We start from the raw sequence: 23,137 nt of genomic DNA, 5'->3' as shown, positions 1-23,137 counted from the left end.
GTTTCTATAGGGACAAGTATACCTACAGGTGTGTATGCTTAATAGTCATTACAGTTCATTTTAATGAATACATATATATATATAAAGTCCTACTACTTAAACAATTCCAAAGCCTGAGTTAAATATCCCTGAGCCTAACATTCTCTTCTCCTAATCCTGCCTCTCTCCCTCCCATAAGGCTGTATGTTTCTTTGCCTCCAACATTCATACTATACATGAGCTGAGAATTGAGACATTAGTCCCTCTGACCTCCAGCCTCTGGCCACCCCATAACTTGAAAGGCCTAGCTAGGGAACTTCTCTGGGGAGATATGTGTGGAGGAGTCTTGGCAATTCCTCTTCAGAGTTGTTCGTCCTGACTTGTAGATACCTGGAAAACAAATACAGACTACATTAGGTAATGACCTGCCCTCCTATCAATCACTCTCAAGAGAGTAAAACTCAATTTGTTTCTACCAAATTCTATTTCATGGAATGCCACTCCTGGAACTGGTTTTTGGGCTTATCGTAATGCCTTTGTTGCAGATGTTATTTATTCACTTCTTGAGGAATCTCAATCTTGCTGCCTACTCTATTCTCTGCCTGCCTGCATGTTCTCTCACCTCTTCTTGAGGCTCAGGTGCTGGGATGCTGCTCTCTCCTGCAACCTCAGAGACTTGAAGCTGAACGTCCTGGGTCTGTGAAAAGAAGAGTTCTGCCAGTGAGAGGTAGCTCAGTCTCCTTCCCATCTCTCAACTTAAGAAGGATCTTCTCTGTCCCATCAACAAACGAATGGATAGAGAAGCTGTGGTATATTCACACAATGGAATACTACGCCGCATTGAAAAACAAGGAACTCATGCAATATTATTCAAAATGGGTGACCCTGGAGGACATTATGCTGAATGAAGTATCTCAGTCACAAAAGGACAAATACTGCATGGTGCCACTGTTGTAGAATGGGACTGACATCAGGGTTGGGGTATGACAGAAAAAACTGGATAAATTATGTAATTATATTGAAACAGATGAGGGAAAGAACAGATTAGAGGTGATATATGATTGAGTATTATGGTTAGCACAGGAATCCAGAATTAAGGTTGCATAGAGAAGTGTACTCGGGGTCGGGGGTGGGGAGGAAGGGATGGGGGAATTGTATACTAATGAAGGAATTTTTCTTTTTTCTTTTCGGAGAGGGGAGCAAACTGGTGGGGAGGGGTGGGCAGGGAGAAAAGTGCAGCAATGAATGAATGGAAATCCAAAACTCTGTAAATGTCTATTAAAATTAATAAAAAAGAAGGATCTTCTCTGTTGTACCCTTTACATGGATCCATACACAATCCAGAGAGCAAAAAAACAATGTTGTTGCACTAGAGGGTGAAGGCACCCAGGAAAGCTTTACTGCTATTTATATTACAAATGAAACCAAGGGTTGCTGGGACAGGAAACCAAGGCTTTGGATTCTAGTGTCATTTTCATGATCAGATGCCATGTAACAATTTGTGTGTCATGGTTCTCTGCAGGTCTATCTATCTTTGTGGGAGTATAGTAAGGCAAAATCATAGGTTGTAAACCCACTACCTACCACTTTTAGACTAGCTATCCTCAAGAAGGAACTATAGCTCTCACATGCATACAGTTAGGATAATCCAGTGGTATAATTGTTTCTTTGGAAAAAGTGCTAGGTTCAGATATAGAAACCAAAGGTGTGGAAAGCCATGTCTGGGAACTGCTATGTTGGGTTGGGGGGGGGGGAATCCTATTAACTCTAATTTTTGGAATTAATTTTTTTTAAAAATTAAGATGCCGTCTACATTCTTCCTAAATGAATTTTTTTAATAGCAGAACCTATTTCTAACAGTGTGACAGACACTTAAAATTCTGTGGTTTATCCTTTAAAGGATTAAGGTAATTTCCCCAAAACTTTTAAAAATCTAAATTCTCAGATTATTCAAATGCTGTGCAAGAATAGTTATTTTCCCCTAATTAAATTAATATTTATCCATTTTAGTACATGTAAGCATTCATAACTCTGAGGAAAAATATCATTTTTTATGTGTCTGTGAGTGAAGTAAGTGTATTTTGCAGGATACACATTTCAGAGCATTGGTGGTATTGATAGGCCAGACTCTCCCATGGTCCAGTTTCTTAATTCTACAGAGGGGAAAAAAGGACTCCTTAGCGAAGACCACAGGAGAGGGTGGGGAGTGGGGAAAGGTGCATTTCAAATACAGGATAAGAGGTTGTGCCCTATACCTCTTTTTCCAGAGAAGTAAGTGCTACCAGATTTTTTCTCTGAATGGTCAGAGAGTATCCTGGTCCCTATTATCACATTACTTCAAGAATGCCAACTTTTTAAATATTCACCAGAGCTAAGAAGAGGTCAATCTATTGATGTTTCCATATTAAAACTGTCATAATGTCAAAATGAAATTAATCTGGCCTTCTCCATAGCGCTGACTTTGTGTTTTCAGTGTAGAAAATTGATAAGCAGCAAAATTTTACCTGCTCAAAATCCTGCATTTACCCTGTGCTCACTCATTGGTCATATGCCCTGAGTAGCTCTCTCAGAGGATCCACTGCAGGTTAGAAACTAGTCAGGAGAAATTGTCTATCTTGTCCTGTTAGAGCTCTTAGTGCAACATGTGAGTCCAGACTCGGTATAACAGTGTTAACAACTAGGATTTTACTACCTCTGGGGAGTCAGCTGGGATAAGCTCATTGTTCTCTTCCTTGTCTTCCATCTTCACTGGCTCACTAGGCTCCAAAAAATCCTGTGGGTCAAAATAGAAAATGTCAAAGAAGATAGGTCAAAACCATCACACTTGGCCTATCAGCCTCTGTCTGTGTTATCTCCCCTCAGAAAGCACCTGGTCAACCTTCAGTTAGGACACTGATCTTCTCCTACTTTCACTGCCTGAAAGCCATCTTCTCTGACCACCCTTTTTAAAACTGCAACCCATCTCCCACTCACTGTGCCCTCCCTTACTTAATTTTTCTCTAGTAAATTACATTGCTGGAAGAAGGAAACAGCTAAATAAAAACGGGACTGATTAGGATACGACTAAAGAAAAGGAGCTCTAGTGATACGAAATTGTGCTGCAATCCCCAAAACAGAGTTTGAACGCACAAGCCGCTCAGTGAGAGGAGGGTGGGCAATCTTTTCCTGTGTGGTTAACTGTCTCTGAAAAACCTGCTGGAGGGTCAGCTATGAGTTGGTTCTGACTTGACAGCATGCAACAACAACAACAAAGAAAAGGAAGATGTAAAGAGGTGCTCACAAGCTACAGGTAACAATATGACTCTACATTATCAGTAACGGACATTAACCTACAAATAGTACACAGGCAGATAGACAAGACGATCAGACGTGGGCAAGTATAAAAGTATACCCATGATCATGCACAGGTCTGGCTGATAGTATTTCATCATGAATATCTGTATGTGCTCTAAATATATCCATGTGTATAACAGTGCCAAATAAATTATCAGTCATAACCAAACACTCTGAGGGAATGGGTCATCGGCATTGAGGGCTTCCCTGTCTTGGGGGACTTCAAAGTCAACTTGCATAGCATTATATAAAATGACAATGTTATACATCTTATGTATATTGGTGAGTTGTGCTGGAGACTTAAAAGAAGCTTACCAATGGCCAGCTAAAGAGTAACCATTGGTTTCTCTCTGGAGCAAAGAGTGAAGAAAATCAAAGGTACACTAAAATAATTACTCCACAGCACCAAGATGTCAGTCTAGAGATGAAGGTGCACCTGATCCCAGTCCATGGTCTTCACAAGTACTTGCTTTGCTCAGAGCTGGGTAATAACTAAGGAGGATGGAAGAAGAATTGATGCCTGTCAGTTGTGGTGCTGGAGAAGAATCTTGAACATATCAAACAAAACAAACAGGTCTGTCTTGGAGAGGGTGAAACCAAGTTTCTCCTTGGAGGGTAGGATTTTGAGGCTCTGTATCACATACTTTGGGTATGTAGCCAGGAGGAACTGATCCTTGGAGAAGGACATCATGCTTGGAAGGTTGTAAGGACAGCGTAAGAAAGGAAGACCCTGAATGAGATGGAATGATACAGTAACTACGCAATGTGGGTAGGTGTATCAGAGTCAGTGAGAACTGGCTCAGGATAAGGCAGGCTTCAGAGCTATTGTACATAGAGTGGCTATGAGTCACAGGCGACTTGATGGCACATAACAACAACAACAAAAAGCACCAAGAGACATTAGCACCCTCAATTTTCATGCTCTTGAGATCAGAAAAACTAGATAGTGCCTGGTTGCCACTGCTAATCACTCTGAAAGGGATGACTGTTCAGGGTCCTGGATAAAGTGTGAGATAAACACAGAACAAAACTCAAAATCCTAGTAGTGTTAATCTGATGAAGACTGTCTATGGTCCTTAGCCACCTGTGAGCCTGGAACTGAACTCAATTTAAGAGTCAAACACTAGAGGGATCTAAGGTGAACAGTAACACCAGGCAGGCACTTAGTCCTTAGAGCAATGGATCACACAGGCTCACAAGGGCAGCAGTGCCCATGATAAAACTTAGCAGGTAGGGAGGGACCCAGTGGAGGGAAGAATGGAAACAGGAATCACAGAGATAATGGAAAGAATGATGAGACAAATATGGGGAATGTAACCTATGTTATAAAACAAAATGACTCATGGTCTTTTTATCACAGCCACAAGCAAGACAAACAAATATCCTTATATCTTATCAGAAGAGGTAGGATGCCAGTTATCAGTTCTTTATACTGGGAACACCCAGAAATCTAAGCTAACGAAATAAATGAATAAAAAGCTTCATACAAAAATATTAGATGTCGCTTTCTGCAAAAGTCAATTATCCTAAATATAGATTATAAAGTTAGTTGCTATAAAATCATCCCCAGTCCTGGAAAGAAAAAAGTATTCAGGGTTATCTTTGGACCTATTGTGTTGGGAGTTGTTGACTCATAGTTACCAGGACAGAGGAGAACTGTTCCTTAAGTCTTCTAGACTATAATCCTTATAGAAGCAGACTGCCAGGTATTTTCTCCCAAGAAGCCACTTGTGGGTTTGAACTCATGATCTTTCAAAGATGGAAGTTGTAAAGAGAGAGTAAAAATCCAACCTGATCTATTCTTACCTGAGAGATCATTAGAGCAGGAGAAGTGCAAAGTTCTTTTGGGTTCAGATCACGAGTGGGTTCCTCTTCTCTGTTCTCAGGAGTTCTTTCTGGCTTCTTTGGTGGCTCTGGGTCAGGAGATGGCTGTATGGATGCTCCAGGACTTGGAGTCTCAGCCTCCAGGCAGGCCTTAGGGGTAGTGGGTGAACCATCTTCAGAGGCTGGAGGGCTGGAAGGCATGGTCCCTGAGGAAAGCCTGTGGCCAGTAGAGGCTCTTGGTGGAGGAGGCCTACTAGGGGGTGTGGAGTTTCTGGAGAGAGAGGCTCTCTTCTTTGACTGTTCAGTTTCTTCACCTACGGCGTGGGTTTGGAGAACTGCTTCTGGAGGAGATGATAAAGGCTGTTCTGAAGGGGTCTTGGCTTGGCTTGGTGATGGAGGCCCTGGGGAGCTAGAGAATACTTCCTCCTGCGACTCATCACCCTCGGTGGTTGGAGAGGGCTGGGTTTGGGTCGGGCCATTGCAAGCTGGCAGGGGTTCCTCTTCCTCAGAGGAGCTGGCTTCAGCCCCTTCTGCCTCTATTCCTTCATCTTTTAAGGTGTCTTCTCCCTGGGCTGGATCATGTGCCAGCTCTTCTTCAGCTGTTGAGGTGGATTCCCTGTCATTCTTCAAGGAAAATGCAGAAGGACTGGTGGGCGAGGTGAGAGAACCAGGGGCTGCAGATGTTCGAACTGGGGGAGAGATGACTAAAGAACGTCTGTTGTTGCTGAAAAAGGAAGGGTATCAGGTTAAAAGCACTGGAATCTAGAAGCACTGTAGACATCCAAAACAAAATTAGGATCCATGTATATAACCAAGTACAATAAAATGATGTTAAAAATGATATATAACACTGTAATTACAGTATCCCACAGAGGTGAAGTGAAAAAGGATCGGAAAATTTTACCTATATCATGACCTCAATTATACAAAAATCTTTAAAGATAAAAGAGAGAGACTCAGCAAAATAGAACAAGTACTTTCTGTGTGGAAAGGATTAATAAGTGGCATTACTAACCTTTATCAAGTATATACTATGTGCTAGATACCCTTAAAGCCATTATCAGCTTGGATTCAATCCCTTTTTGCTGCTTTGAATCCCTCTTATATTTGATTTACCAACTGATTGAGAAACTCACAAATACTTACTCTCGAGGTACCAAACTATGGCTTATTTTCTGGGAAAAAGAACAGGCCACAGGGGGGAAAGGTAAGGAGAAACATCTGCTGCCCTGTGTGGGTTTCTGAGGTGCGGTAAGCTGCATGATGGAGGTTCTTTCCAGTCCTGCCATTCTAGGAGCTAAGGCTCAACACAGAGCATAAACAAGGCTGAATTTTCCTGTTAAGTTTTTGGGGCAGTTTATTCTAAGTGATGGTTAAGTGGGGCAGAATGGACAGTCAGAACTCTGGCTTTCACTGACGGGAGTAAGAGAAATGGAGCTTTTGTAGCAAAGAATTAAGGAAGAAACTCTACAACGCTCCTTTAGTAGTTCTTCTTAACAGTCTGTAATCAACTGTGAAGGGAGCTTTGGTGGCACAGTCTCTAGGGAGCTACATTGCTAATCCAAAGGGTGCATCTTCTCGAGGTCTGAACCTACCCTCAGCTTCTCAGGAGAAAGATGGGCAACCTCTTCCAGGGCGATTTACAGCCTTGGCAACCTGCTGGAAAGTCAGTTATCGGCAGGTTCTCACTCGACCGCAATGAGACAAAGACAAACAATTGCTAAATGAGTGGTACAAAGGTGAGGCCTAGTTTTCCTTCAAGTTCCATATTCAGTGTCATCAACTCCTTGAATTCTTTTTTTTCCATTAATTAAATGCTCATTTATTTATTTATTTATTTCTATATTTTATTAATTTTCATAAACATTTACAGAGATTTTGGGTGTCCATTCATTCATTGTTGCACTATTCTCTCTACCCTCCTCCCAGTTTGTTCTTGTCCAAATGCCACAGTGCTTGTCAAAGCCAGTTCTGATTAATCTTCTTTGTCAGTGTGTCCTTTGCCATTCCCTATCACTCCTCCCTGAGAGAGACTTCACCCTGAGTCATAAGGAAAAGGGGATGGCGTATTCTCTTAGCTACTTCCTGCTGAAAAGGGACGCTGTGGGTTTCAGGGTGAAGATCTTCTCTCACTACTCTAAAGGGAACTCCTTGAATTCTTTACTGACCATTTGCATTGAGCTGATTACTCACCTCTCTGGAGCTCCTACTGAGTTCATTAGGTCCGTGTTATACATAAACTTATTAGTTTTTTGTCTTGTTATGCAGCCATCTATTATCCCAACTTTGGTGTGTCAGAGACAATAAGATCGGCACAGGATAGAGCAGGGTTTAGGGCTGTTGTACACTGGGGTCACTGAGTCGCAGGCGACTTGATGGCACATAGCAACAACAACAACAAATTATTTTAGAGAAAGGGCAAGATTTCTGTATCATCCACCATGAAACCTTGTGCATAAAGCACACCATATTTATTGTGTCTTTGTTTGCAATAGCAAAGAGTTGGAAACAACCCAAGTGCCCATCAACAAATGAATGGATAAGAGAAGTTATGGTATATTCACACAATGGAATACTATGCAGCATTGAAGAACAAAGACCTCATGCAATATTATTCAAAATAGGTGACCCTGGAGGACATTATGCTGAGTGAAATATCTCAGTCAAAAAAGGACAAATATTGCATAGGGCCACTGTTGTAAAACGGGACTGACATTGGGGTTGAGGGAAGGCATAAAAGGAGGGGAGGAATGATGTATATTGCATTGAAACAGATGAAGGAGAGAACTGTTTGTCTCTGTAAACTTTCATTAAAATTAATTTAAAACAAAACAAAACAAAACAACCTTGTGCATAGAAGGAGTTTAATAAAATTTCTTCAGAAGCCTTCAAATGATAAAAAGATAATATTTTAAGACCCTAATGAGATGCTGACATAGGTGGGAAGCATGGAGAACACATGAAGATAAGGGACAATATAAAAAAAGTAGAAAGACAGCCATAACATACTGGAGAAGGACCTTTGCAATGCATATGACCAAAGGATTAGTACATGTGGTATACAAAAAACACACACACACAAATCAATTACAAAAGAGGGTTAAGTTGCTATGCATTAGAAAGCTGGACAACAACTAAGGATGACAGAAGAAGAATTGATGCTTTCGAACTGTGGTGCTAGGGAAGAGTCTTGAACATACCATGAACTGCCAAGACGACAAATAGGTCTGACTTGGAGAGGGTGAAAACAAGTTTCTCCCTGGAGGCTAGGATTTTGATGCTCCATCTCACATACTTGGGCACATGGCCAGGAGGGACCAGTTCTTGGTGAAGGACATCATGCTAGAAGGGTGGGGGGACAGCACCAGAGAGGAAGACCCTGGATGAGATAGACTGATACAGTAACTGGGGCAATGAGGGCTGGCGTGTCAGAATGAATGAGACTGGCTCAGGACAGGGCAGGTTTCAGAGCTTCTGTATATAGGGTCACTATGAGTCACTGGTGATTCGATGGCACATAACAAAAACAACAATCCAATTAAAAGTGAAAAATTAACAAATAAGCAATTCAAAGGACCGGAACTTTGAATGGTCAATCATGAAAAGATGCTTAAGCTAACAATACTGGGAAGATAAACTAAAACTGTAAAATATTCCAGTTCATACCTACTGGCTTGCAAGAATTAAGAAGTCTGACATAAAAAAAAAAAGAAAAAAAGAAAAGAAGTCCGGCATCATCACAAGTGCAGCAAGAATGGGGGACAATGGAGGCTCTAATTCACTATTGGTAGGTTGTAACTCCAGAAAATTACTCTGGAGAACAATTTAACCAAATAACACAGCTTGTGTGTGACTGCTAATCTAAAGGTTGATGGTATGAACCCACTTATTGGTACTACAAAAGCAAGGTTTCGTGATCTTGCTTCTACTAAAAACAGAGCCAAGGGCCTGGAGATGTAGCTCACTGGTAGAGCACGGAGGCTCACATGCCACGGCTTTCTGGTTCAGTCCATTACCGGTACGGTACCAGGTAGAAGTCAGTAAGAGCAGAGCCCGGTGGCTCATGTGCTGCGGCTTTCTAGTTTGGTTCCAGTACCAGGTAAGTAAAGAGAAAAAAAACAAAACAAACCAAACAAAAAACAGAGCCAAGAAAACCCAGTGGAGCCATTTTGGGATTGTCATGAGTTGGCAACGACTACACAGCAGCAGGTTTGGCTATGCTCTCCTGGACGGCTGAACAAGGCCCACTGCACAAGCCCTGAGACTTAGCAATCATACTCACAGTCTAATGGAGCATGGCAATCCCATCCCAAAAGCATGAGCTTCAAATCCCCCAGCTGCTGCACCTGCACTCTCCTCCCCTGCTATGTACTACCTCTGAAAACCTGCTGCAAGATCAGCTCTAAGTTGGCTCTGATTCAAAGGCACATGACAGTAACAGCTCAGTACATGACAGTAACAGCTCACAGTAAACATTCTAGAGACTCACAGAGAAATGTAAAATATAGCTATTGAAACATTATTTGTGAGAGTAAAAGACTTAAGCTCCCACCAGCAGGAGGACAGAATAATTGTGAAGTAGACAACAGCACTATTAGCTACAGACAGGAAAGATTAGTGCTAGCAGCATGTAGCAACAAAGATAAACCTCAAAAGTAGCACTAGATGAACAAAAGCAATTACGAAAGAATATACACAGTGTAATTCAAATTATGTAAACAAAGGTCCAAGGAGGCAAAACATTATTTCAGAGTAGAAGAAAGGAGATATACACGGAAAGAGTAAATATTAAATTCAAGATAATGGTTACTCCATATATGATAAGGGATCTCTGGTGGCCAAATGGATAAGTAGTTGTGCTGCCAACTAGAAGGCACTCAGTTCAAGTCCACTAGTTGCTCAGAGGTAGAAAGATGGGTAATCTCCTTCTGTGAAATTTACTGCTTCTGAAAACCCTCTGGGGGCTTTTCAGAGGAACCAGCTATGAGTCGGTCCAACTTGATGGCATATAACAATAACACCTCATATGATAAGGTTTTAATTTAATATCTAGACTACATAGAGAAGTATTATTACTAAACAACAAAATGACAAACAACCCTTTTTAAAAATGGGCAGAGAATTTGAATAAATATTTTTCTAAACATGATACACAGATTAAAAGACATTCAGCGTCTTTAATTATTTAGGGTAAAAAAATTACAGTATCACCTCACACTCACTGGGATAGTATCAAAAAAATGGAAAATAACACGTGTTGGTGAGAATGTGAAGAAATTAGAGCCTTCATGCATTGTTAGTGGGAATTTAAAATGGTTTGCAAGTTCTTAAAAAAGTTAAACACAGAATTAACATATGACCTAACAATTTCACTTCTAGCATATAGCTAAAAAAAATGGAAAGCAAGACTGAAAAAAAAAAGGTACTTGTATACTAATTATCATGGCAGCATTATTTACAGTAGCCACAAGGTGGAAACAACTGAGTATCCATCAAGTCTCTGGGTGGGGCACAGATGAATGGATAAACAAAGTTTAGACCCATACACTGAATTATTCAGACATAAAGAAAAGTGAAGTTCTGAGACATATGAGGATATGGATAAACCCTGAAAACACTATGCTGAATGAAATAATTCAGATACAAAAGGAAAAATTTTCCCCCTACTAGTTTATTTACAAAATTTGAATACAAATTTGAACAACTTCTTGCCATTTTCCTCACTCCCCCACCCATCTGTTGTTATTGTTGACTGCCATGGAGTTGAGCCCAACTCATAGCGACCTATGAACAAAAGGCCTGAAGCCTTTCTATAACTATTGTCATTTCTCAAAGTTCATAGAGTTTCCAGAGGCATGTTGTTTAGGAAGTGGATGCCACTCCTACTTCCAAATGTGGCAGATGGGTTCAGTACTACTAAGAAAGATGACCGTCAAGATCCCTCTAAGTCTGGAACAAATACTTAATTTTTCCTCTCCTTTGTCTTAGCGCTTGAGGATAGAACCAACAGACAGGAAACCATTGGCACCAAAGTCATGGCACTGAGGGGGCTGGAGCCCTCTCCCTTTGCCTCTGTACATAACAGGGGCCAGGATGGCACACCTAGTCCCCGCCAAGAAAAGGAGGGTAGGAAAAATATTTTATGATCCCATTTCTGTAAAATATCTGTGTTTGACTGACTATGCAAAGGTATTTGACTGTGTGGATCACAACAAACTGTGGATGACTCTAAAAAGAATGGGAATTCCAGACCACCTGACAGTGCTTATGCGAAAACTATACTCGGACCAGGAGGTAGTCATCAAACAGAGCAAGGAAACACTGCATGGTTCAAAATCCAGAAAGGTGTATGCCAGGCATATGTCCTATCTCTATACCTTTTCAATCTATATGCAGAACAGATTATCCAGGAGGAGAAATGTGGCATCAGGATTGGAGGAAGACTCTACAATCTGTGTTATGCAGATGACACAACAATGGTTGCTGAAACTGAGGAGGACCTCAATGAAGCACTTGCTACAGAAGGTCAAGGACTGTAGCCTTAAATATAGATTGAAGCTCAATATGTTGTTGTTGTTGTTATGTGCCATTGAGTCGTTTGCAACTCATAGCGACCCTATGTACAACAGCCCTAAACCCTGCTCTATCCTGTGCCAATCGCACTGCCTCTGACACAGCCATTCCGATTACCCCAGTCACTGAATCAATCCATCTCATAGAGGGTCTTCCCCTCTTGCGCTGACCCTCCACCCTCCCAAGCATGATGTCCCTCTCCAAGGACCTGTTCCTCCTTGCAACATGCCCAAAGTATGCCAGACGAAGCCCCAGAATCCTTGCCTCCAAGGAGTAGCTTGGTTTAACTGTCTCCAGGATGAATCTGTTTGTTTCCAGGATGAAGCTCAACATAACAAAAACTCTCTCCACTGGGCTGGTTGGCAGCATCATGACAGACACTGAAGAAACGGAGATTGTTAACAGCTTTAATTTGCTTGGCTCCACAATCAACACTCTTGGTACCAGCAGCCAGGAAATTAAAAGATGAATTGCACTGGGAAAGCCGTCTGTCAGGGACCTCTCCAAAGTACTGAAGAGCAACAATATCAGTCTGGAGACTAAGGTGCACATGATTCAGGCCATGGTCTTTGCAATTACTTGCTATGCATCAGAAAGCTGGACCATGACTAAGGATGATAGAAGGAGATGCCTTTGAGCTGTGGTGCTGGAAAGGAGTACTGAATATACCATGGATGGTTAGGAGAACAAACAGGTTTGTTCTAGAGAGGGTGAAACCAGGCTGCTCCTTGAAGGCAAGAATTCTGAAACTTAATGTGACATATTTCGGACATCTTACATGGAGGGACCAGTCCTTGGAGACGGACGTCATGCTGGAGCGGGTGGATGAGATGGATAGATTCAGTGACTGGGTTAATGGCGGATAGGTGTGTCAGAGACAGTAAGATTGACACAGGATAGAACAGGTTTTAGGGTTGTTGTACATAGGGTTGCTATGAGTCGCAAGCAGCTCAACGTCACATAACAAGAACAGGCAAATTAACGGACAAAAGTTTATTTCAAGGAGGGAGGTTTGTCCATTTGAGGATGTAACTTTTAAAGAAATCTATCTTTTACAATTTTACCCTCAAAAAAATTTAGTGGCTATCAGCAGTGAATGGGGTGTTACTACTTAAGGGATACTGAATTTTGGTTTACAGTGGTAAAAAAAAAATTGAAATGGATTGTGGTGACAATTTTACAATATGGTAAATGCAATTAATATTACATCTATATTAATCATGTAATTATTTACTTACACATATATGTATATTATTTACATTAATAATATAATATCGAGTGACTAATAACAACTGTATGTTAAACAATTAGTTTCAAAGACAGAGGTTACCTTGTACTTCAAGTGGGAGACAGAAGGAGAACATTATTGGGGAAGGGATGTTGGAAGCTTTGTAATAGTTGATTGGAACAGTTTGGTGGTAGGGAGATGGTTATTTTTTATACCTTTAGTCATATCTGAAATATTTACCAAAAGGTCAAAGAATTGTTGCGAAAGTGTGGTACAAATAACAAACAACAATACACGCAGGAATCCAAAGGGAAGTTCAGGATTTTGGATGAAGAAGAGGGTCTTGAATATATGTACACACAGAAGACACAAAAAGCAGAAAAAAAGTCCAAGAAGGTACTTACCTCGACAGTCCCTTCACCACAAAGACTTTGGTGGAATGCTGCTTCTCCAGTTTGCTCATTACCTCATACAGGTTGTGGTTCAGCTAGTCAATTAGAAAAAAGGGGGTGGAGCCAGGTGGAAACCCAACAGTAGAATATCTTTTTTCTCCTCTAAAACAGCATCTCAAAATAACACTTCCCCACCTTTTCAGAACTGCTATTCTTGTTCAACTCTTCAGTACTAGTGCTTAAAGCTCTGCCAGCTACCCTTTCTTCCTTCTCTGTGTCCTAAGTTCTGCCTCTTGAATCAGACTCGAAGTTCTTTCAAGGCAGGGTTCTTAACTGATGTGTGATTCAAGGTCCTAGTTTCTCTCAGATGCTGAGCATTTAGTGACCCAAGGAATAAAAGCTCATTTTAATGTTAACTTGGCAAATCATGATCTAGTCAAAGAAACTATAGAGAAGAGAAATATGTATGCCTATGTACATAACTAGTATTACAATAGAGGAGAGCTTGGAATCTCAGGACTACATAACTGCCTGTCATTGACAGGCACTTATTCAAGACTATCCACCTAAGAAACCAAGCTGTGGTTAAACACTCTTTGCTCTCCAACACCAAAAAATGGAGATTACACAAGTTGCGTCCTTATTTTAATTGCTCTTTCCATATGCCTAGCTTCCTTTACTCAGGATGAATATGAAGTGTAGATTCTTTTATTTAGATGTTAATGGAGAAGAAAAGAGCTTTATTTTCACATAGCTCAACAGAATCAATCAAGTACTATATTTTGTCATGATAAAAAGAAAAATTTTGTGATGTCAAAAGTCAATGAAATGATGTAAATCAGGGCTGTGTCTCACCTAGGACACTAAATTAGTCATATGTGTCTTACCTTGCTCATTTCTCTGTAGAAAACATCCCTCAGGTTGGAAATGTTTTGGAAGATGGTCACATAACAGCCAATACGACTATCAGGAGACAAAACAACAAACATATGCAGGAGTTAAGTGAGGGGCAAGAAATTTCCCTTTGAAATACAAAACAAGAGTTTAAGCCAAAGCCAGCCACTCCCATAGCTCCTCAGAGAAAAGGACCCCACTTCGAAGCCTGAGGTTGTTCTGGAATCTGGCTTTATCAGAATGTGGCTAGGTATACATCTGACTTTTGGCTGTGAGAAGATCATGGGAGAAACTATCAGCTTAGATTGTCATCAAAGTCAATGAATTTCTAGTTGTATAAAGTTATCTGATTTGAGTTTTTTAAATATAGAAGTAGATGTGAAAGTTCTTTGAAGAATTTATGTAAGATCATAAAATTATAATAATTATTATAATAAGTAATTATTCTTTCTCTTTATGCAATACTTGGGCTTTTATGAAGCTCAACATACATTAATGGAATTCTCCTTTAGATAAATTCAGAAAGCTTATACTTAAAAATGTGTTACATTTCAATTCAATCTAAATTCAGAGATATAATTAGAAAGGAAGTGCAGAAAGGTACTCAAGGAGCAGGAATATGATTATAATGTGGGTTATAATTATAAATAAATATAATCTGTCAAAAAAACAAAATATGTATGAATGATTGAATGGAAAACACATTTGCTCTGTAAACTTTTACTCAAGTTTTAAATACATATTAAATGAGTTTATTTATATGAAATGTCCAGAATAGGCATTTTTTATTTGTTCCATCTTTAAATAGATTATCAGTGTTTGCCTATGACTGGAAATAACTCTTTTTACACATAATTAATATAATTTATTAGTTAGAGTTAATGGGTACAGAATTTCTTTTTGGGGATGATAGGAATGTTCTATAATTACACCAATGTTTTATAACTCTGAATATACAAAAATGGATTGGCTTATACACTTGAAAAAAAGAGAAACATAACTAAGGTTTTAGAATACATATACTACAAAGGTTCTATCATACACAGACTAGTAAGAAATAAAAAAATAGTTCAATTAAAATTGCATCATCTTGTCCAATGGGGGAAAAAATGACATGGCGAGTCGGTTGATTCTTTTTCCAATAGAGAAAAATTTTATCCAAAACATTTTAACACCCTCATTAATGCACATAATCATCCAGTTTATTTTCTATGTACATCTGAATGCTCATGAACCAGGCTTGTTTAAAACAATGCACATCTGAGCATGAAACCAGATAAATCTAGTGTGCAAGATGATGGCAGTTTTCTTGCCATGATCTCTTTTATCCAAGAAGCATCTTGTCTTCATGCCCAGAAAAGCTGGTAAGACAAGGATAGTTATCTCTGTATTGCAGATGAAAAAGAGGAAAAAAAATCAGGGTTTAGACAGAGACAGTAGCTTGGCTACTATGGTAAGCCAGTGGCAGACCACATCCCATTCTTGGAGCAAGGCTTTTTTCATGAGATGCCACGCTTGGGCTGCTGGGTGGCCTGGGTCTGCAGTGACCCAGAAGTTCAGCTATTTCTTAAATCTCAATCATTACCTGTTGAAGAGAACCGGCAGCTCTTCCAATAGCTCCTGGTTCAGCTCTTCAAACACTATCTGGGCTTTATTGAACTCTTCCTCTGCCTAGGAAGTAAAAGACAAGAAAATCTTCTAGAATCCTGAATATGAGGCTGGAGTTCCCTCCTTCATCCTCTGCATTTTTTTTAAGATACTAAGCTTTTACCTAGAAAGAGTCCTGGTGGTACAGTGGTTAAGTGCTTGCTTGGCTGCTAATGGAAAAGCTGGCAGTTCCACTCCCCAGCTGCTGAGCACGTGCCCCCATAAAGATGAGAGCCTAGGAAACGTGCTATGCAGTGTCGCCATTCAGTGGCACACAGCAGTAACAGGCCTATTTGGAATCATGCCTCTCCTTCCTTTGCCTCAAGTCTCTGACTATCCAATTGTCAGAGGAAACAGGATTTCCTTCAGGAAACTGGATGTTGAGTTTATAATTTTCTAAGCCCTGGCTGACCTAGCAGCCACCTGATACTATTATAAGAAGAAGGAAAGGTTTCCTGGGATTTTTTTTTTCCTTTTCCTTTACCTTCGCGGTCTTGGCTTCATCTTTCTTCTTGGCATTCTGCACAGCCTCTAGGTGGTGTCGGGCACTGTCATAGTCCACGAGTTTCCGACCTCGCTTGGCAATTCTCTCCTAGACGAGGGTGATCACAAGATAGTGCCTTGATATTAATTTGTCAGGGGTGAGGATGTGGTAACAGAGTATCACGTAAAGGATTTGCTCTAATTCTCAAACTTAATCCTTCTCCTAAACCACCTACCCAACTTGATTCTTAATTTTACAGCTCAAATATTACTTGAACCATTTAACTTAATATGTCAGCTATGATCATGTAAACTGAGTACCTTAATCTCACTGAACTGGGCTACATAGTTTTCCATGGTCCTCACAGCTTGGTCAGCCAGTTTCTCTTCATAGTCTTCCCAAAGGAGATCGTTATTCTGTGGGATAAAAACAGAGGCTGGTGAGGGTTCTATTTCTGTTCTCCAGGTAAATATCCATCAACTGTTCTCCAGGTAGATATCCAAATTTTTCTTAGAGTAAAAATCCAAAAAAAACAAAACCAAGCCAAATGGGTTTTTTTGAGGCACACTATTCAGAGTATCATGTTAAACACTGGAGGCTAAACTCCCTTAAGGTTTTAAAGAGGGGGGGGAAGGTAAAAAAACCCAGAAGAATCCACATATAACATTTTTTACCTTAATGATGGTAGCATCTGCAGCTCACCCAGGGACTACTGAAATGGCTCTTTTGTTTTCCTATTTGCTTGGATGGAGAAGCTAAAAGAGGGTGAGGTGGGGGTGTGGGAAGGTGGGGGTGTGGGAAGGTAGGGTAGGGTTGAGTACTGAAGGAGACATGAAGTCCAAGCTGCCCTTACCCCTATGATGGCCTTCAGTTCCTCCTGCCCATCCCACTCGCTGCTGTAGATCTCTTGTAGGGTTTCTGACACTCTCTTTGAACTTTCATGCATCACTGAAAAGACAGAACTCAGTTCTACCAGAAAGTTTCCAAAACAGCAGCTTGGCATAACCACACAGGTCCAATTCTGAAGTATAAGCTCAGATGGTTTAGATTATCAGAGAGGAAAGAGGCATGAGGATGGGCAGGAAAACTCACACTTCCAGGTCCCCAAAGTGCTAGGAGTCAAGGATGAAAAGCCTACATATGATTGTCTTTTTCACACTGGCTTCCAAATAGTTGCATAAATGCCCTTTGGATTTCAATGACTGCAGAAATGTCCTTTCTATAGTACAATATTCAAGGTAAGAATTTATTCAGCTTTTGTCTGAACTGAAAACGGAGACTTACTACTTCTTAATATACAGAAGCCCATTTTTTTCAGGAAAGTTTTAACTATTAAAAGCTTAACTCTACTTCCATCAATTCAATTTCTTCTTCTTAATCTAAAGTCAGCTCAGTGCCTATAAATTACTAGATTCTCCTCCCTTGCAATTACTCACCTTTAACTGCACTAAGGAAGTTCTTCAGATCCTTGTATAGCTTGTGACCTTCTGCCTGAAAGGGAGAAGTGCCTTTGGTGATGAAAGAGATACATTTAAAAGATGCTCCAGATGAGCTCTGGTGGCCTAGTGGCAAGAAGCTACACTGCAATCCCAGAGGTGAGCTGTTCAAATCCATCAGATGCTCTGCTGGAGAAGGAGGGGCAATATCCTCCTGTACCAGTCAAAGCTAATTTGATGGTACATGCAAAAAATAATAAAAATAAATTTTTTTAAAAAAGATGCTCCAGAGAGCAAAACAGAAGAGTACAGTAAAAGAATCACCAAAGGACAAGTAACATATCAGACCACTGTTTACAAAAACTAAGAAAATGTTTCAACATCCATTTGTTTTAATTCTTTCTCCTTTAATGACCTTTTGCTTTCTTTATAGACAATATCCTTCGTAACTCATCCAGTTGTCGGTCACTGGTGTTCTACGCTTCAAACTTACTCTTAAGATGATCTTGAAATCCAGATGGAATGGATTCAAGATCATTTCTTGGTTCCTGTGGAATTATTTTCATTTTTTTCTGCCTCAATTTGAGCTTTAGATGAGTATTTGATGGTCTGACCCAGAGTTCAGTTAGTTTTGACTGCTGATACTGAGTTTCTCCAATGATTCCTTCCAGATGTAGTCAATGGGATTCCTATGCAGCCTATCATGTGCAAAGTTGTTGTCTTTTCAAAAAGGTATTTGCAATGAAAAAATCATTGAAAATACAGAAGTTAATAATTTTATTTCCAGTCTCATTTCTATTTCCAAGCCCACATTTTACAACTATTACTTCTTCACTGTTTCCAACTTTCTCATTCCAGTCACCAATTATCATTAGTGCAAAAGAACCCCTTAAACTCAGAAAAACGGAAATCTCAGAAGAGACTCTAAAAATTTCACTGTAGTGTCCAGAAGCCAAAACAAAGAAAAACATGGTGAAGTAAAAGAGCTGAACAGAAGATTTCAAAGGGCAACTCCTGAAGACAAAGCAAAGTTTATAATGCAATGTGCAGAGAGATGGAATTTGAGAGTAAAAAGGGAAGAACTTGCTCATTTCTCAAGCTGAGAGAACCGAAAAAATTAAGTCTCAAGTTGCAATATTAAAAGATGCAATGGGCATTATATTGAATGACCCAGAAAACATCAAAAGATGGAGGAATCACAGAATCATTGTACCAAAAAGAACTGATTGACACTGAAAAATTTCAGGAAGTACCATACACTCGTATACCAAAGGTAATGACAGAGAAAGTGGAAGGTGCATTGAAGGTATTGGCAAAAAAAGTAAGGCCCCAAGAATAGATGACTTTTAACCTGTTTCAATTAACAGATGCAGCCTTGGATGCTCTCACTAGTCTATGCCAGCAAATCTGGAAGACTGTTGTCTGGCCAGCAGATTGGAAGAGATCCGTATTTGTTCCCATTCCCAAGAAAAGTGATTCAACAGAATGTGGAAACTACTGATCAATATCATTAACATCACATGCAAGCAAATGACTGCTGAAGATAGGCCAGAAAATTACATAGGTAAGGAAGTTTCTGGATGCCAAAATTTCAAGCAGGATTTAAGTGGCTGTAATACCAGGCCTATCATTGCTGCTATCAGACGGTTCCTACCTGAAAAATAAAGAATACTAGAAGAATGTCTGTTTGTACTTTATTGACTATGCAAAAGCATTTGTGTGGATCATAACAAGTTATGGCTAACACTGAAAAGAATGGGAAACCTAGGGCAATTAATTGTCCTCATGTGGAACCTATACCTAGACCACAAGGCTACTGTGCAAATGCAAACAGAGCAAGGGAACACTACATGGTTTAAAATTAGGAAGGGAGTACGTCAGGGTTGTATTCTCTCCTCTATCCGTACCTATTCAATCTCTTTTTTGAGCAAATTATTCGAGAAACTGGACTCTATGAAGTGGAATGTGGCATTAGGATCAGAGGGAGCCTCATTAATTACCTGGGTTAAGCAACCTTGACACAACTACTATCTTGCTTGCTCAAAGTGAGGAGGGCTTGAAACACTTATTGCAGAAAATCAACGAACACAGCTTTCAATATGGATCGCATCTCAATGTCAAGAAAGCAAAGATTCTTAACACCAGACCAATAGGCAACATCATGACAGATGGAGAAAAGATTGAAATTGTTAACAACTTTCTCTTACTTGGATTTACCATTGTAACCCTTGGTACCAGCAGTCAGGAAATATGGAGACAAATTGCACTGAGAAAATCTGTGGTTAGGGAATCTCTCCAAAATTATTGAAGAGTCAGGCTGCTTTGGAGGAAATAGAAAAAATAAGGCCCCAGGAATAGATGGTATACCAATTGGCATATTTCAGCTAACAGATGCTGCCCTGGACATGCTCGCCAAGTGTGCCAAGAAATCTGTAGAATAACCACTTGGCCAACTGACTGGAAGAGATCTGTATCTGTCCCGATCCCAAAGAAGGGTGACGCAACAGAGTGTGCAAACTATAGAATATCATTAATTTCACATGCAAGCAAGATTCTACTGAAGATTATAAAAAAATGACTGGAACAACACATCAGCAGTAAACTGCCAGAAGTCCAGGCTGGGTTTAGAAGGGATTATGGTATTAGGGATATTGTAGCTAATGTTAGATGGATCTTAGCTGAAAGCAGGGAATACCAGAGGAATGTATATCTGTGTTTCATTGACTATGCAAAGGCGTTTGAGTGTGTGGATCATAACAAACTGTGACTGATTCTGAGAAGAATGGGAATCCCAGAACACTTGATCCTGCTAATACGAAACCTATACTTGGACCAAGAGGCAGTCGTCAGAACAGAGCAAGGAAACACTGAATGGTTCAAAATTGGAAAGGGTGTACGCCAGGGATGTGTCCTGTCTCCATACCTTGACTACCTGTATGCAGAACAGATTATCCGGGAGGCTGGGCTCTATGAGGAGAAGTGTGGTGTCAAGATTGGTGGAAGATGCAGCAACAATCTGCACTATGCAGATGACACAACCCTGCTTGCTGAAACTGAGGAGGACCTGAAGCTCTTGCTACAGAGAGTCAAGGAGTGCAGCCTTCAATATGGATTGAGGCTCAATGTCAAGAAGACAAAGTTTCTCACCACTGGACCAATTAGCAGCATCAGGATGGATGGTGAGGAGATTGAGATTGTTCACAGCTTTAGTCTGCTTGGCTCCACCATCGACACTCTTGGCACCAGTAGCCAGGAAATTAAAAGGTGTACTGTCATGGGAAAGTCTGCTGTTAGGGACCTCTCCAAAGTATTGAAGAGCAATGGTGTCTCTCTGGAGACTAAGGTGCATCTGATACAGGCCATGGTCTTTGCTATCACTTGTTATGCATCAGAGAATTAGACAATGATTAAGGAGGATGGAAGGAGAATTGATGGCTTTGAGCTGTGGTGCTGGAGAAGAGTACTGAGGGTACCATGGGCTGCTAGGAAACCAAACAGATTCATCCTGGAGAGGGTTAAACCAGGCGGCTCCTTGGAGGCAAGGATTCTGAGGCTTCATCTGACATACTCTGGACATGTTGTAAGGAGGGACCCGTCCTTGAAGAGGGACATCATGCTTGGTAGGGTGGAGGGACAGCGTAGGAGGGGAAGGCCCTCTATGAGGTAGACTGATTCAGTGACTAGGGTAATCAGGATGGGTGTATCAGAGACAGTGCGATTAGCACAGGACAGAGCAGAGTTTAGGGCTGTTGTACACAGGGTCGCTATGAGTCTCAAGCGACTCGATGGCACATAACAACAACAATGATATCAGGTTGAGGACTAGGGTGTGTTCTGATTCAGGCCACAGTCTTTCTGATAATTTGCTACACAGCTGTGAACTGTACAGTGAGAAAGGATTACATAAGAACTATTACCTTTGAGCTATGGTGTTGGAGAAGAGCAGTGAACATCCCATGGATGGCCAAGAGAACAAACAGATCTATCTTTTTTTTAAAACAGATCTATTTTGAGAGGGTGCAGCCAGAGTGCTCTTTGGAGGCTAAGATGATGAGCAACACATCCTCACATACTTTAGGCATGTTGCTAGGAGAGCTATTCCTTGAGAGGGATCTGATGCTCAGAAAGGTAGAGGGTTGGCAAAGGAAAGAAGACCCTTGACCAGGTGGATTAACACAGTGACTGTTGCAGTGGACTCTACTGTGTCAGGATGTGTGAGGATGGTGGAGGGTATGGCAAGGTTCAGATGTGTTGTTCACAGTGTTGCTATAAGTCATAACCAACTCGATGCCACTTAACAACACCAACAACAAGAAAAAGTTTATACAGAGAAAAACATTTTTTGATGGCACCAAGCAGTGGGAAGTACAGGGAGGGAAAAGTTGTTATGGAGCTTTGGTGGTCTAGTGGAAAGGAGTTTTGCTGCCAACCCAAAGGCATACATGGTTCAAATATTCAAGTTGCTCTTGAGAGAATGATGGGCAATCTCCTCCCATGCAATTACAGTCTGCAAACCTGCTGGATAGTCAGCTGTGAGCCAGTCCTTACTCCTTGACAAGGACTTTGAGCTGCTGCTGTGGAGTGCTGTCGAGTTGGCCCCAACCCACAGAAGGAAACACTGCTCGATCCTGCCAGTTCCTCACAGTTGCTGCTGTGTTCGACTCCATTTTTTTACAGCCATGGGTTAATTTGCCTTCTTGAGTGCCTTCCTCTTTTTCACTGACCCTGTACTTTACCAAGCATGATGCTATTCTCCAAAGACTGGCCTGAAAATATGCCCAAAATATGTGTGATGAAGTATTGTCATGGTAATTATGGTGAAGGGAAGGGCAATGCACATACACATTACTGGAGAAGTCGGCGCAACATAATCAAGACAAAGCAAGACACTGAGAGCTGCATAAGTACAGGATGCTATAACATATACAATCCTGCAACAACCACAATGATAAACAATCTGTGAGTAGATGAGCCTCTGTAGTAATAAGAATATGTAAGAGAACAAACTAGCATATCCATGGTAAATGAAATAGCATTTGAGCCAGAGCCTATGGTGATGAAGGCAGAAGTTCAAGCTGTTTGAAGGAAATAGCAAAAAAATAAGGCCCCCGGAATAGATGGTATACCAATTTTCATATTTAAGCTAACAGATGCTGCCCTGGATGTGCTCACTAAACTGTGCCAAGAAATCTGGAGAACAACCACTTGGCCAACTGACTGGAAGAGGTCTATATTTGTTCCCATCCCAAAGAAGGGCGATCCAACTGAGTGTGGAAACTACAGAACAATATCATGGATTACACATGCAAGCAAGATTCTACTGAAGATTATCCAAAAAAGACTGGAA

At 40.7% G+C, this 23,137-nt stretch overlaps 1 protein-coding gene across 1 annotated transcript in view; it reads right to left on the bottom strand.

Annotated features, from left to right (window-relative positions):
• Positions 1-339: 339 nt before the first annotated feature.
• Positions 340-23,137, bottom strand: part of BIN2 (bridging integrator 2) — a 47,407-nt gene continuing 24,609 nt past the window's right edge. The window contains exons 3-13 of the mRNA XM_006900217.1: positions 17,791-17,845; positions 17,208-17,302; positions 16,675-16,770; positions 16,355-16,462; positions 15,809-15,894; positions 14,217-14,292; positions 13,342-13,424; positions 5,119-5,860; positions 2,672-2,752; positions 602-676; positions 340-369 (exon numbers count right to left, since the gene is read on the bottom strand). Coding sequence (XP_006900279.1) covers positions 340-369; positions 602-676; positions 2,672-2,752; positions 5,119-5,860; positions 13,342-13,424; positions 14,217-14,292; positions 15,809-15,894; positions 16,355-16,462; positions 16,675-16,770; positions 17,208-17,302; positions 17,791-17,845 — 1,527 coding nt within the window. The remainder of the gene's footprint in view (positions 370-601; positions 677-2,671; positions 2,753-5,118; positions 5,861-13,341; positions 13,425-14,216; positions 14,293-15,808; positions 15,895-16,354; positions 16,463-16,674; positions 16,771-17,207; positions 17,303-17,790; positions 17,846-23,137) is intronic.

Source organism: Elephantulus edwardii, unplaced genomic scaffold (genome assembly GCF_000299155.1).
Source record: "Elephantulus edwardii isolate Elephantulus edwardi_28Jun2011 unplaced genomic scaffold, EleEdw1.0 scaffold00278, whole genome shotgun sequence".
NCBI classification, from domain to species: domain Eukaryota; kingdom Metazoa; phylum Chordata; class Mammalia; order Macroscelidea; family Macroscelididae; genus Elephantulus; species Elephantulus edwardii.
The sequence above is the reverse complement of the archived record's forward strand: the minus strand, read 5'-3'. Positions and strand labels throughout refer to the sequence as shown.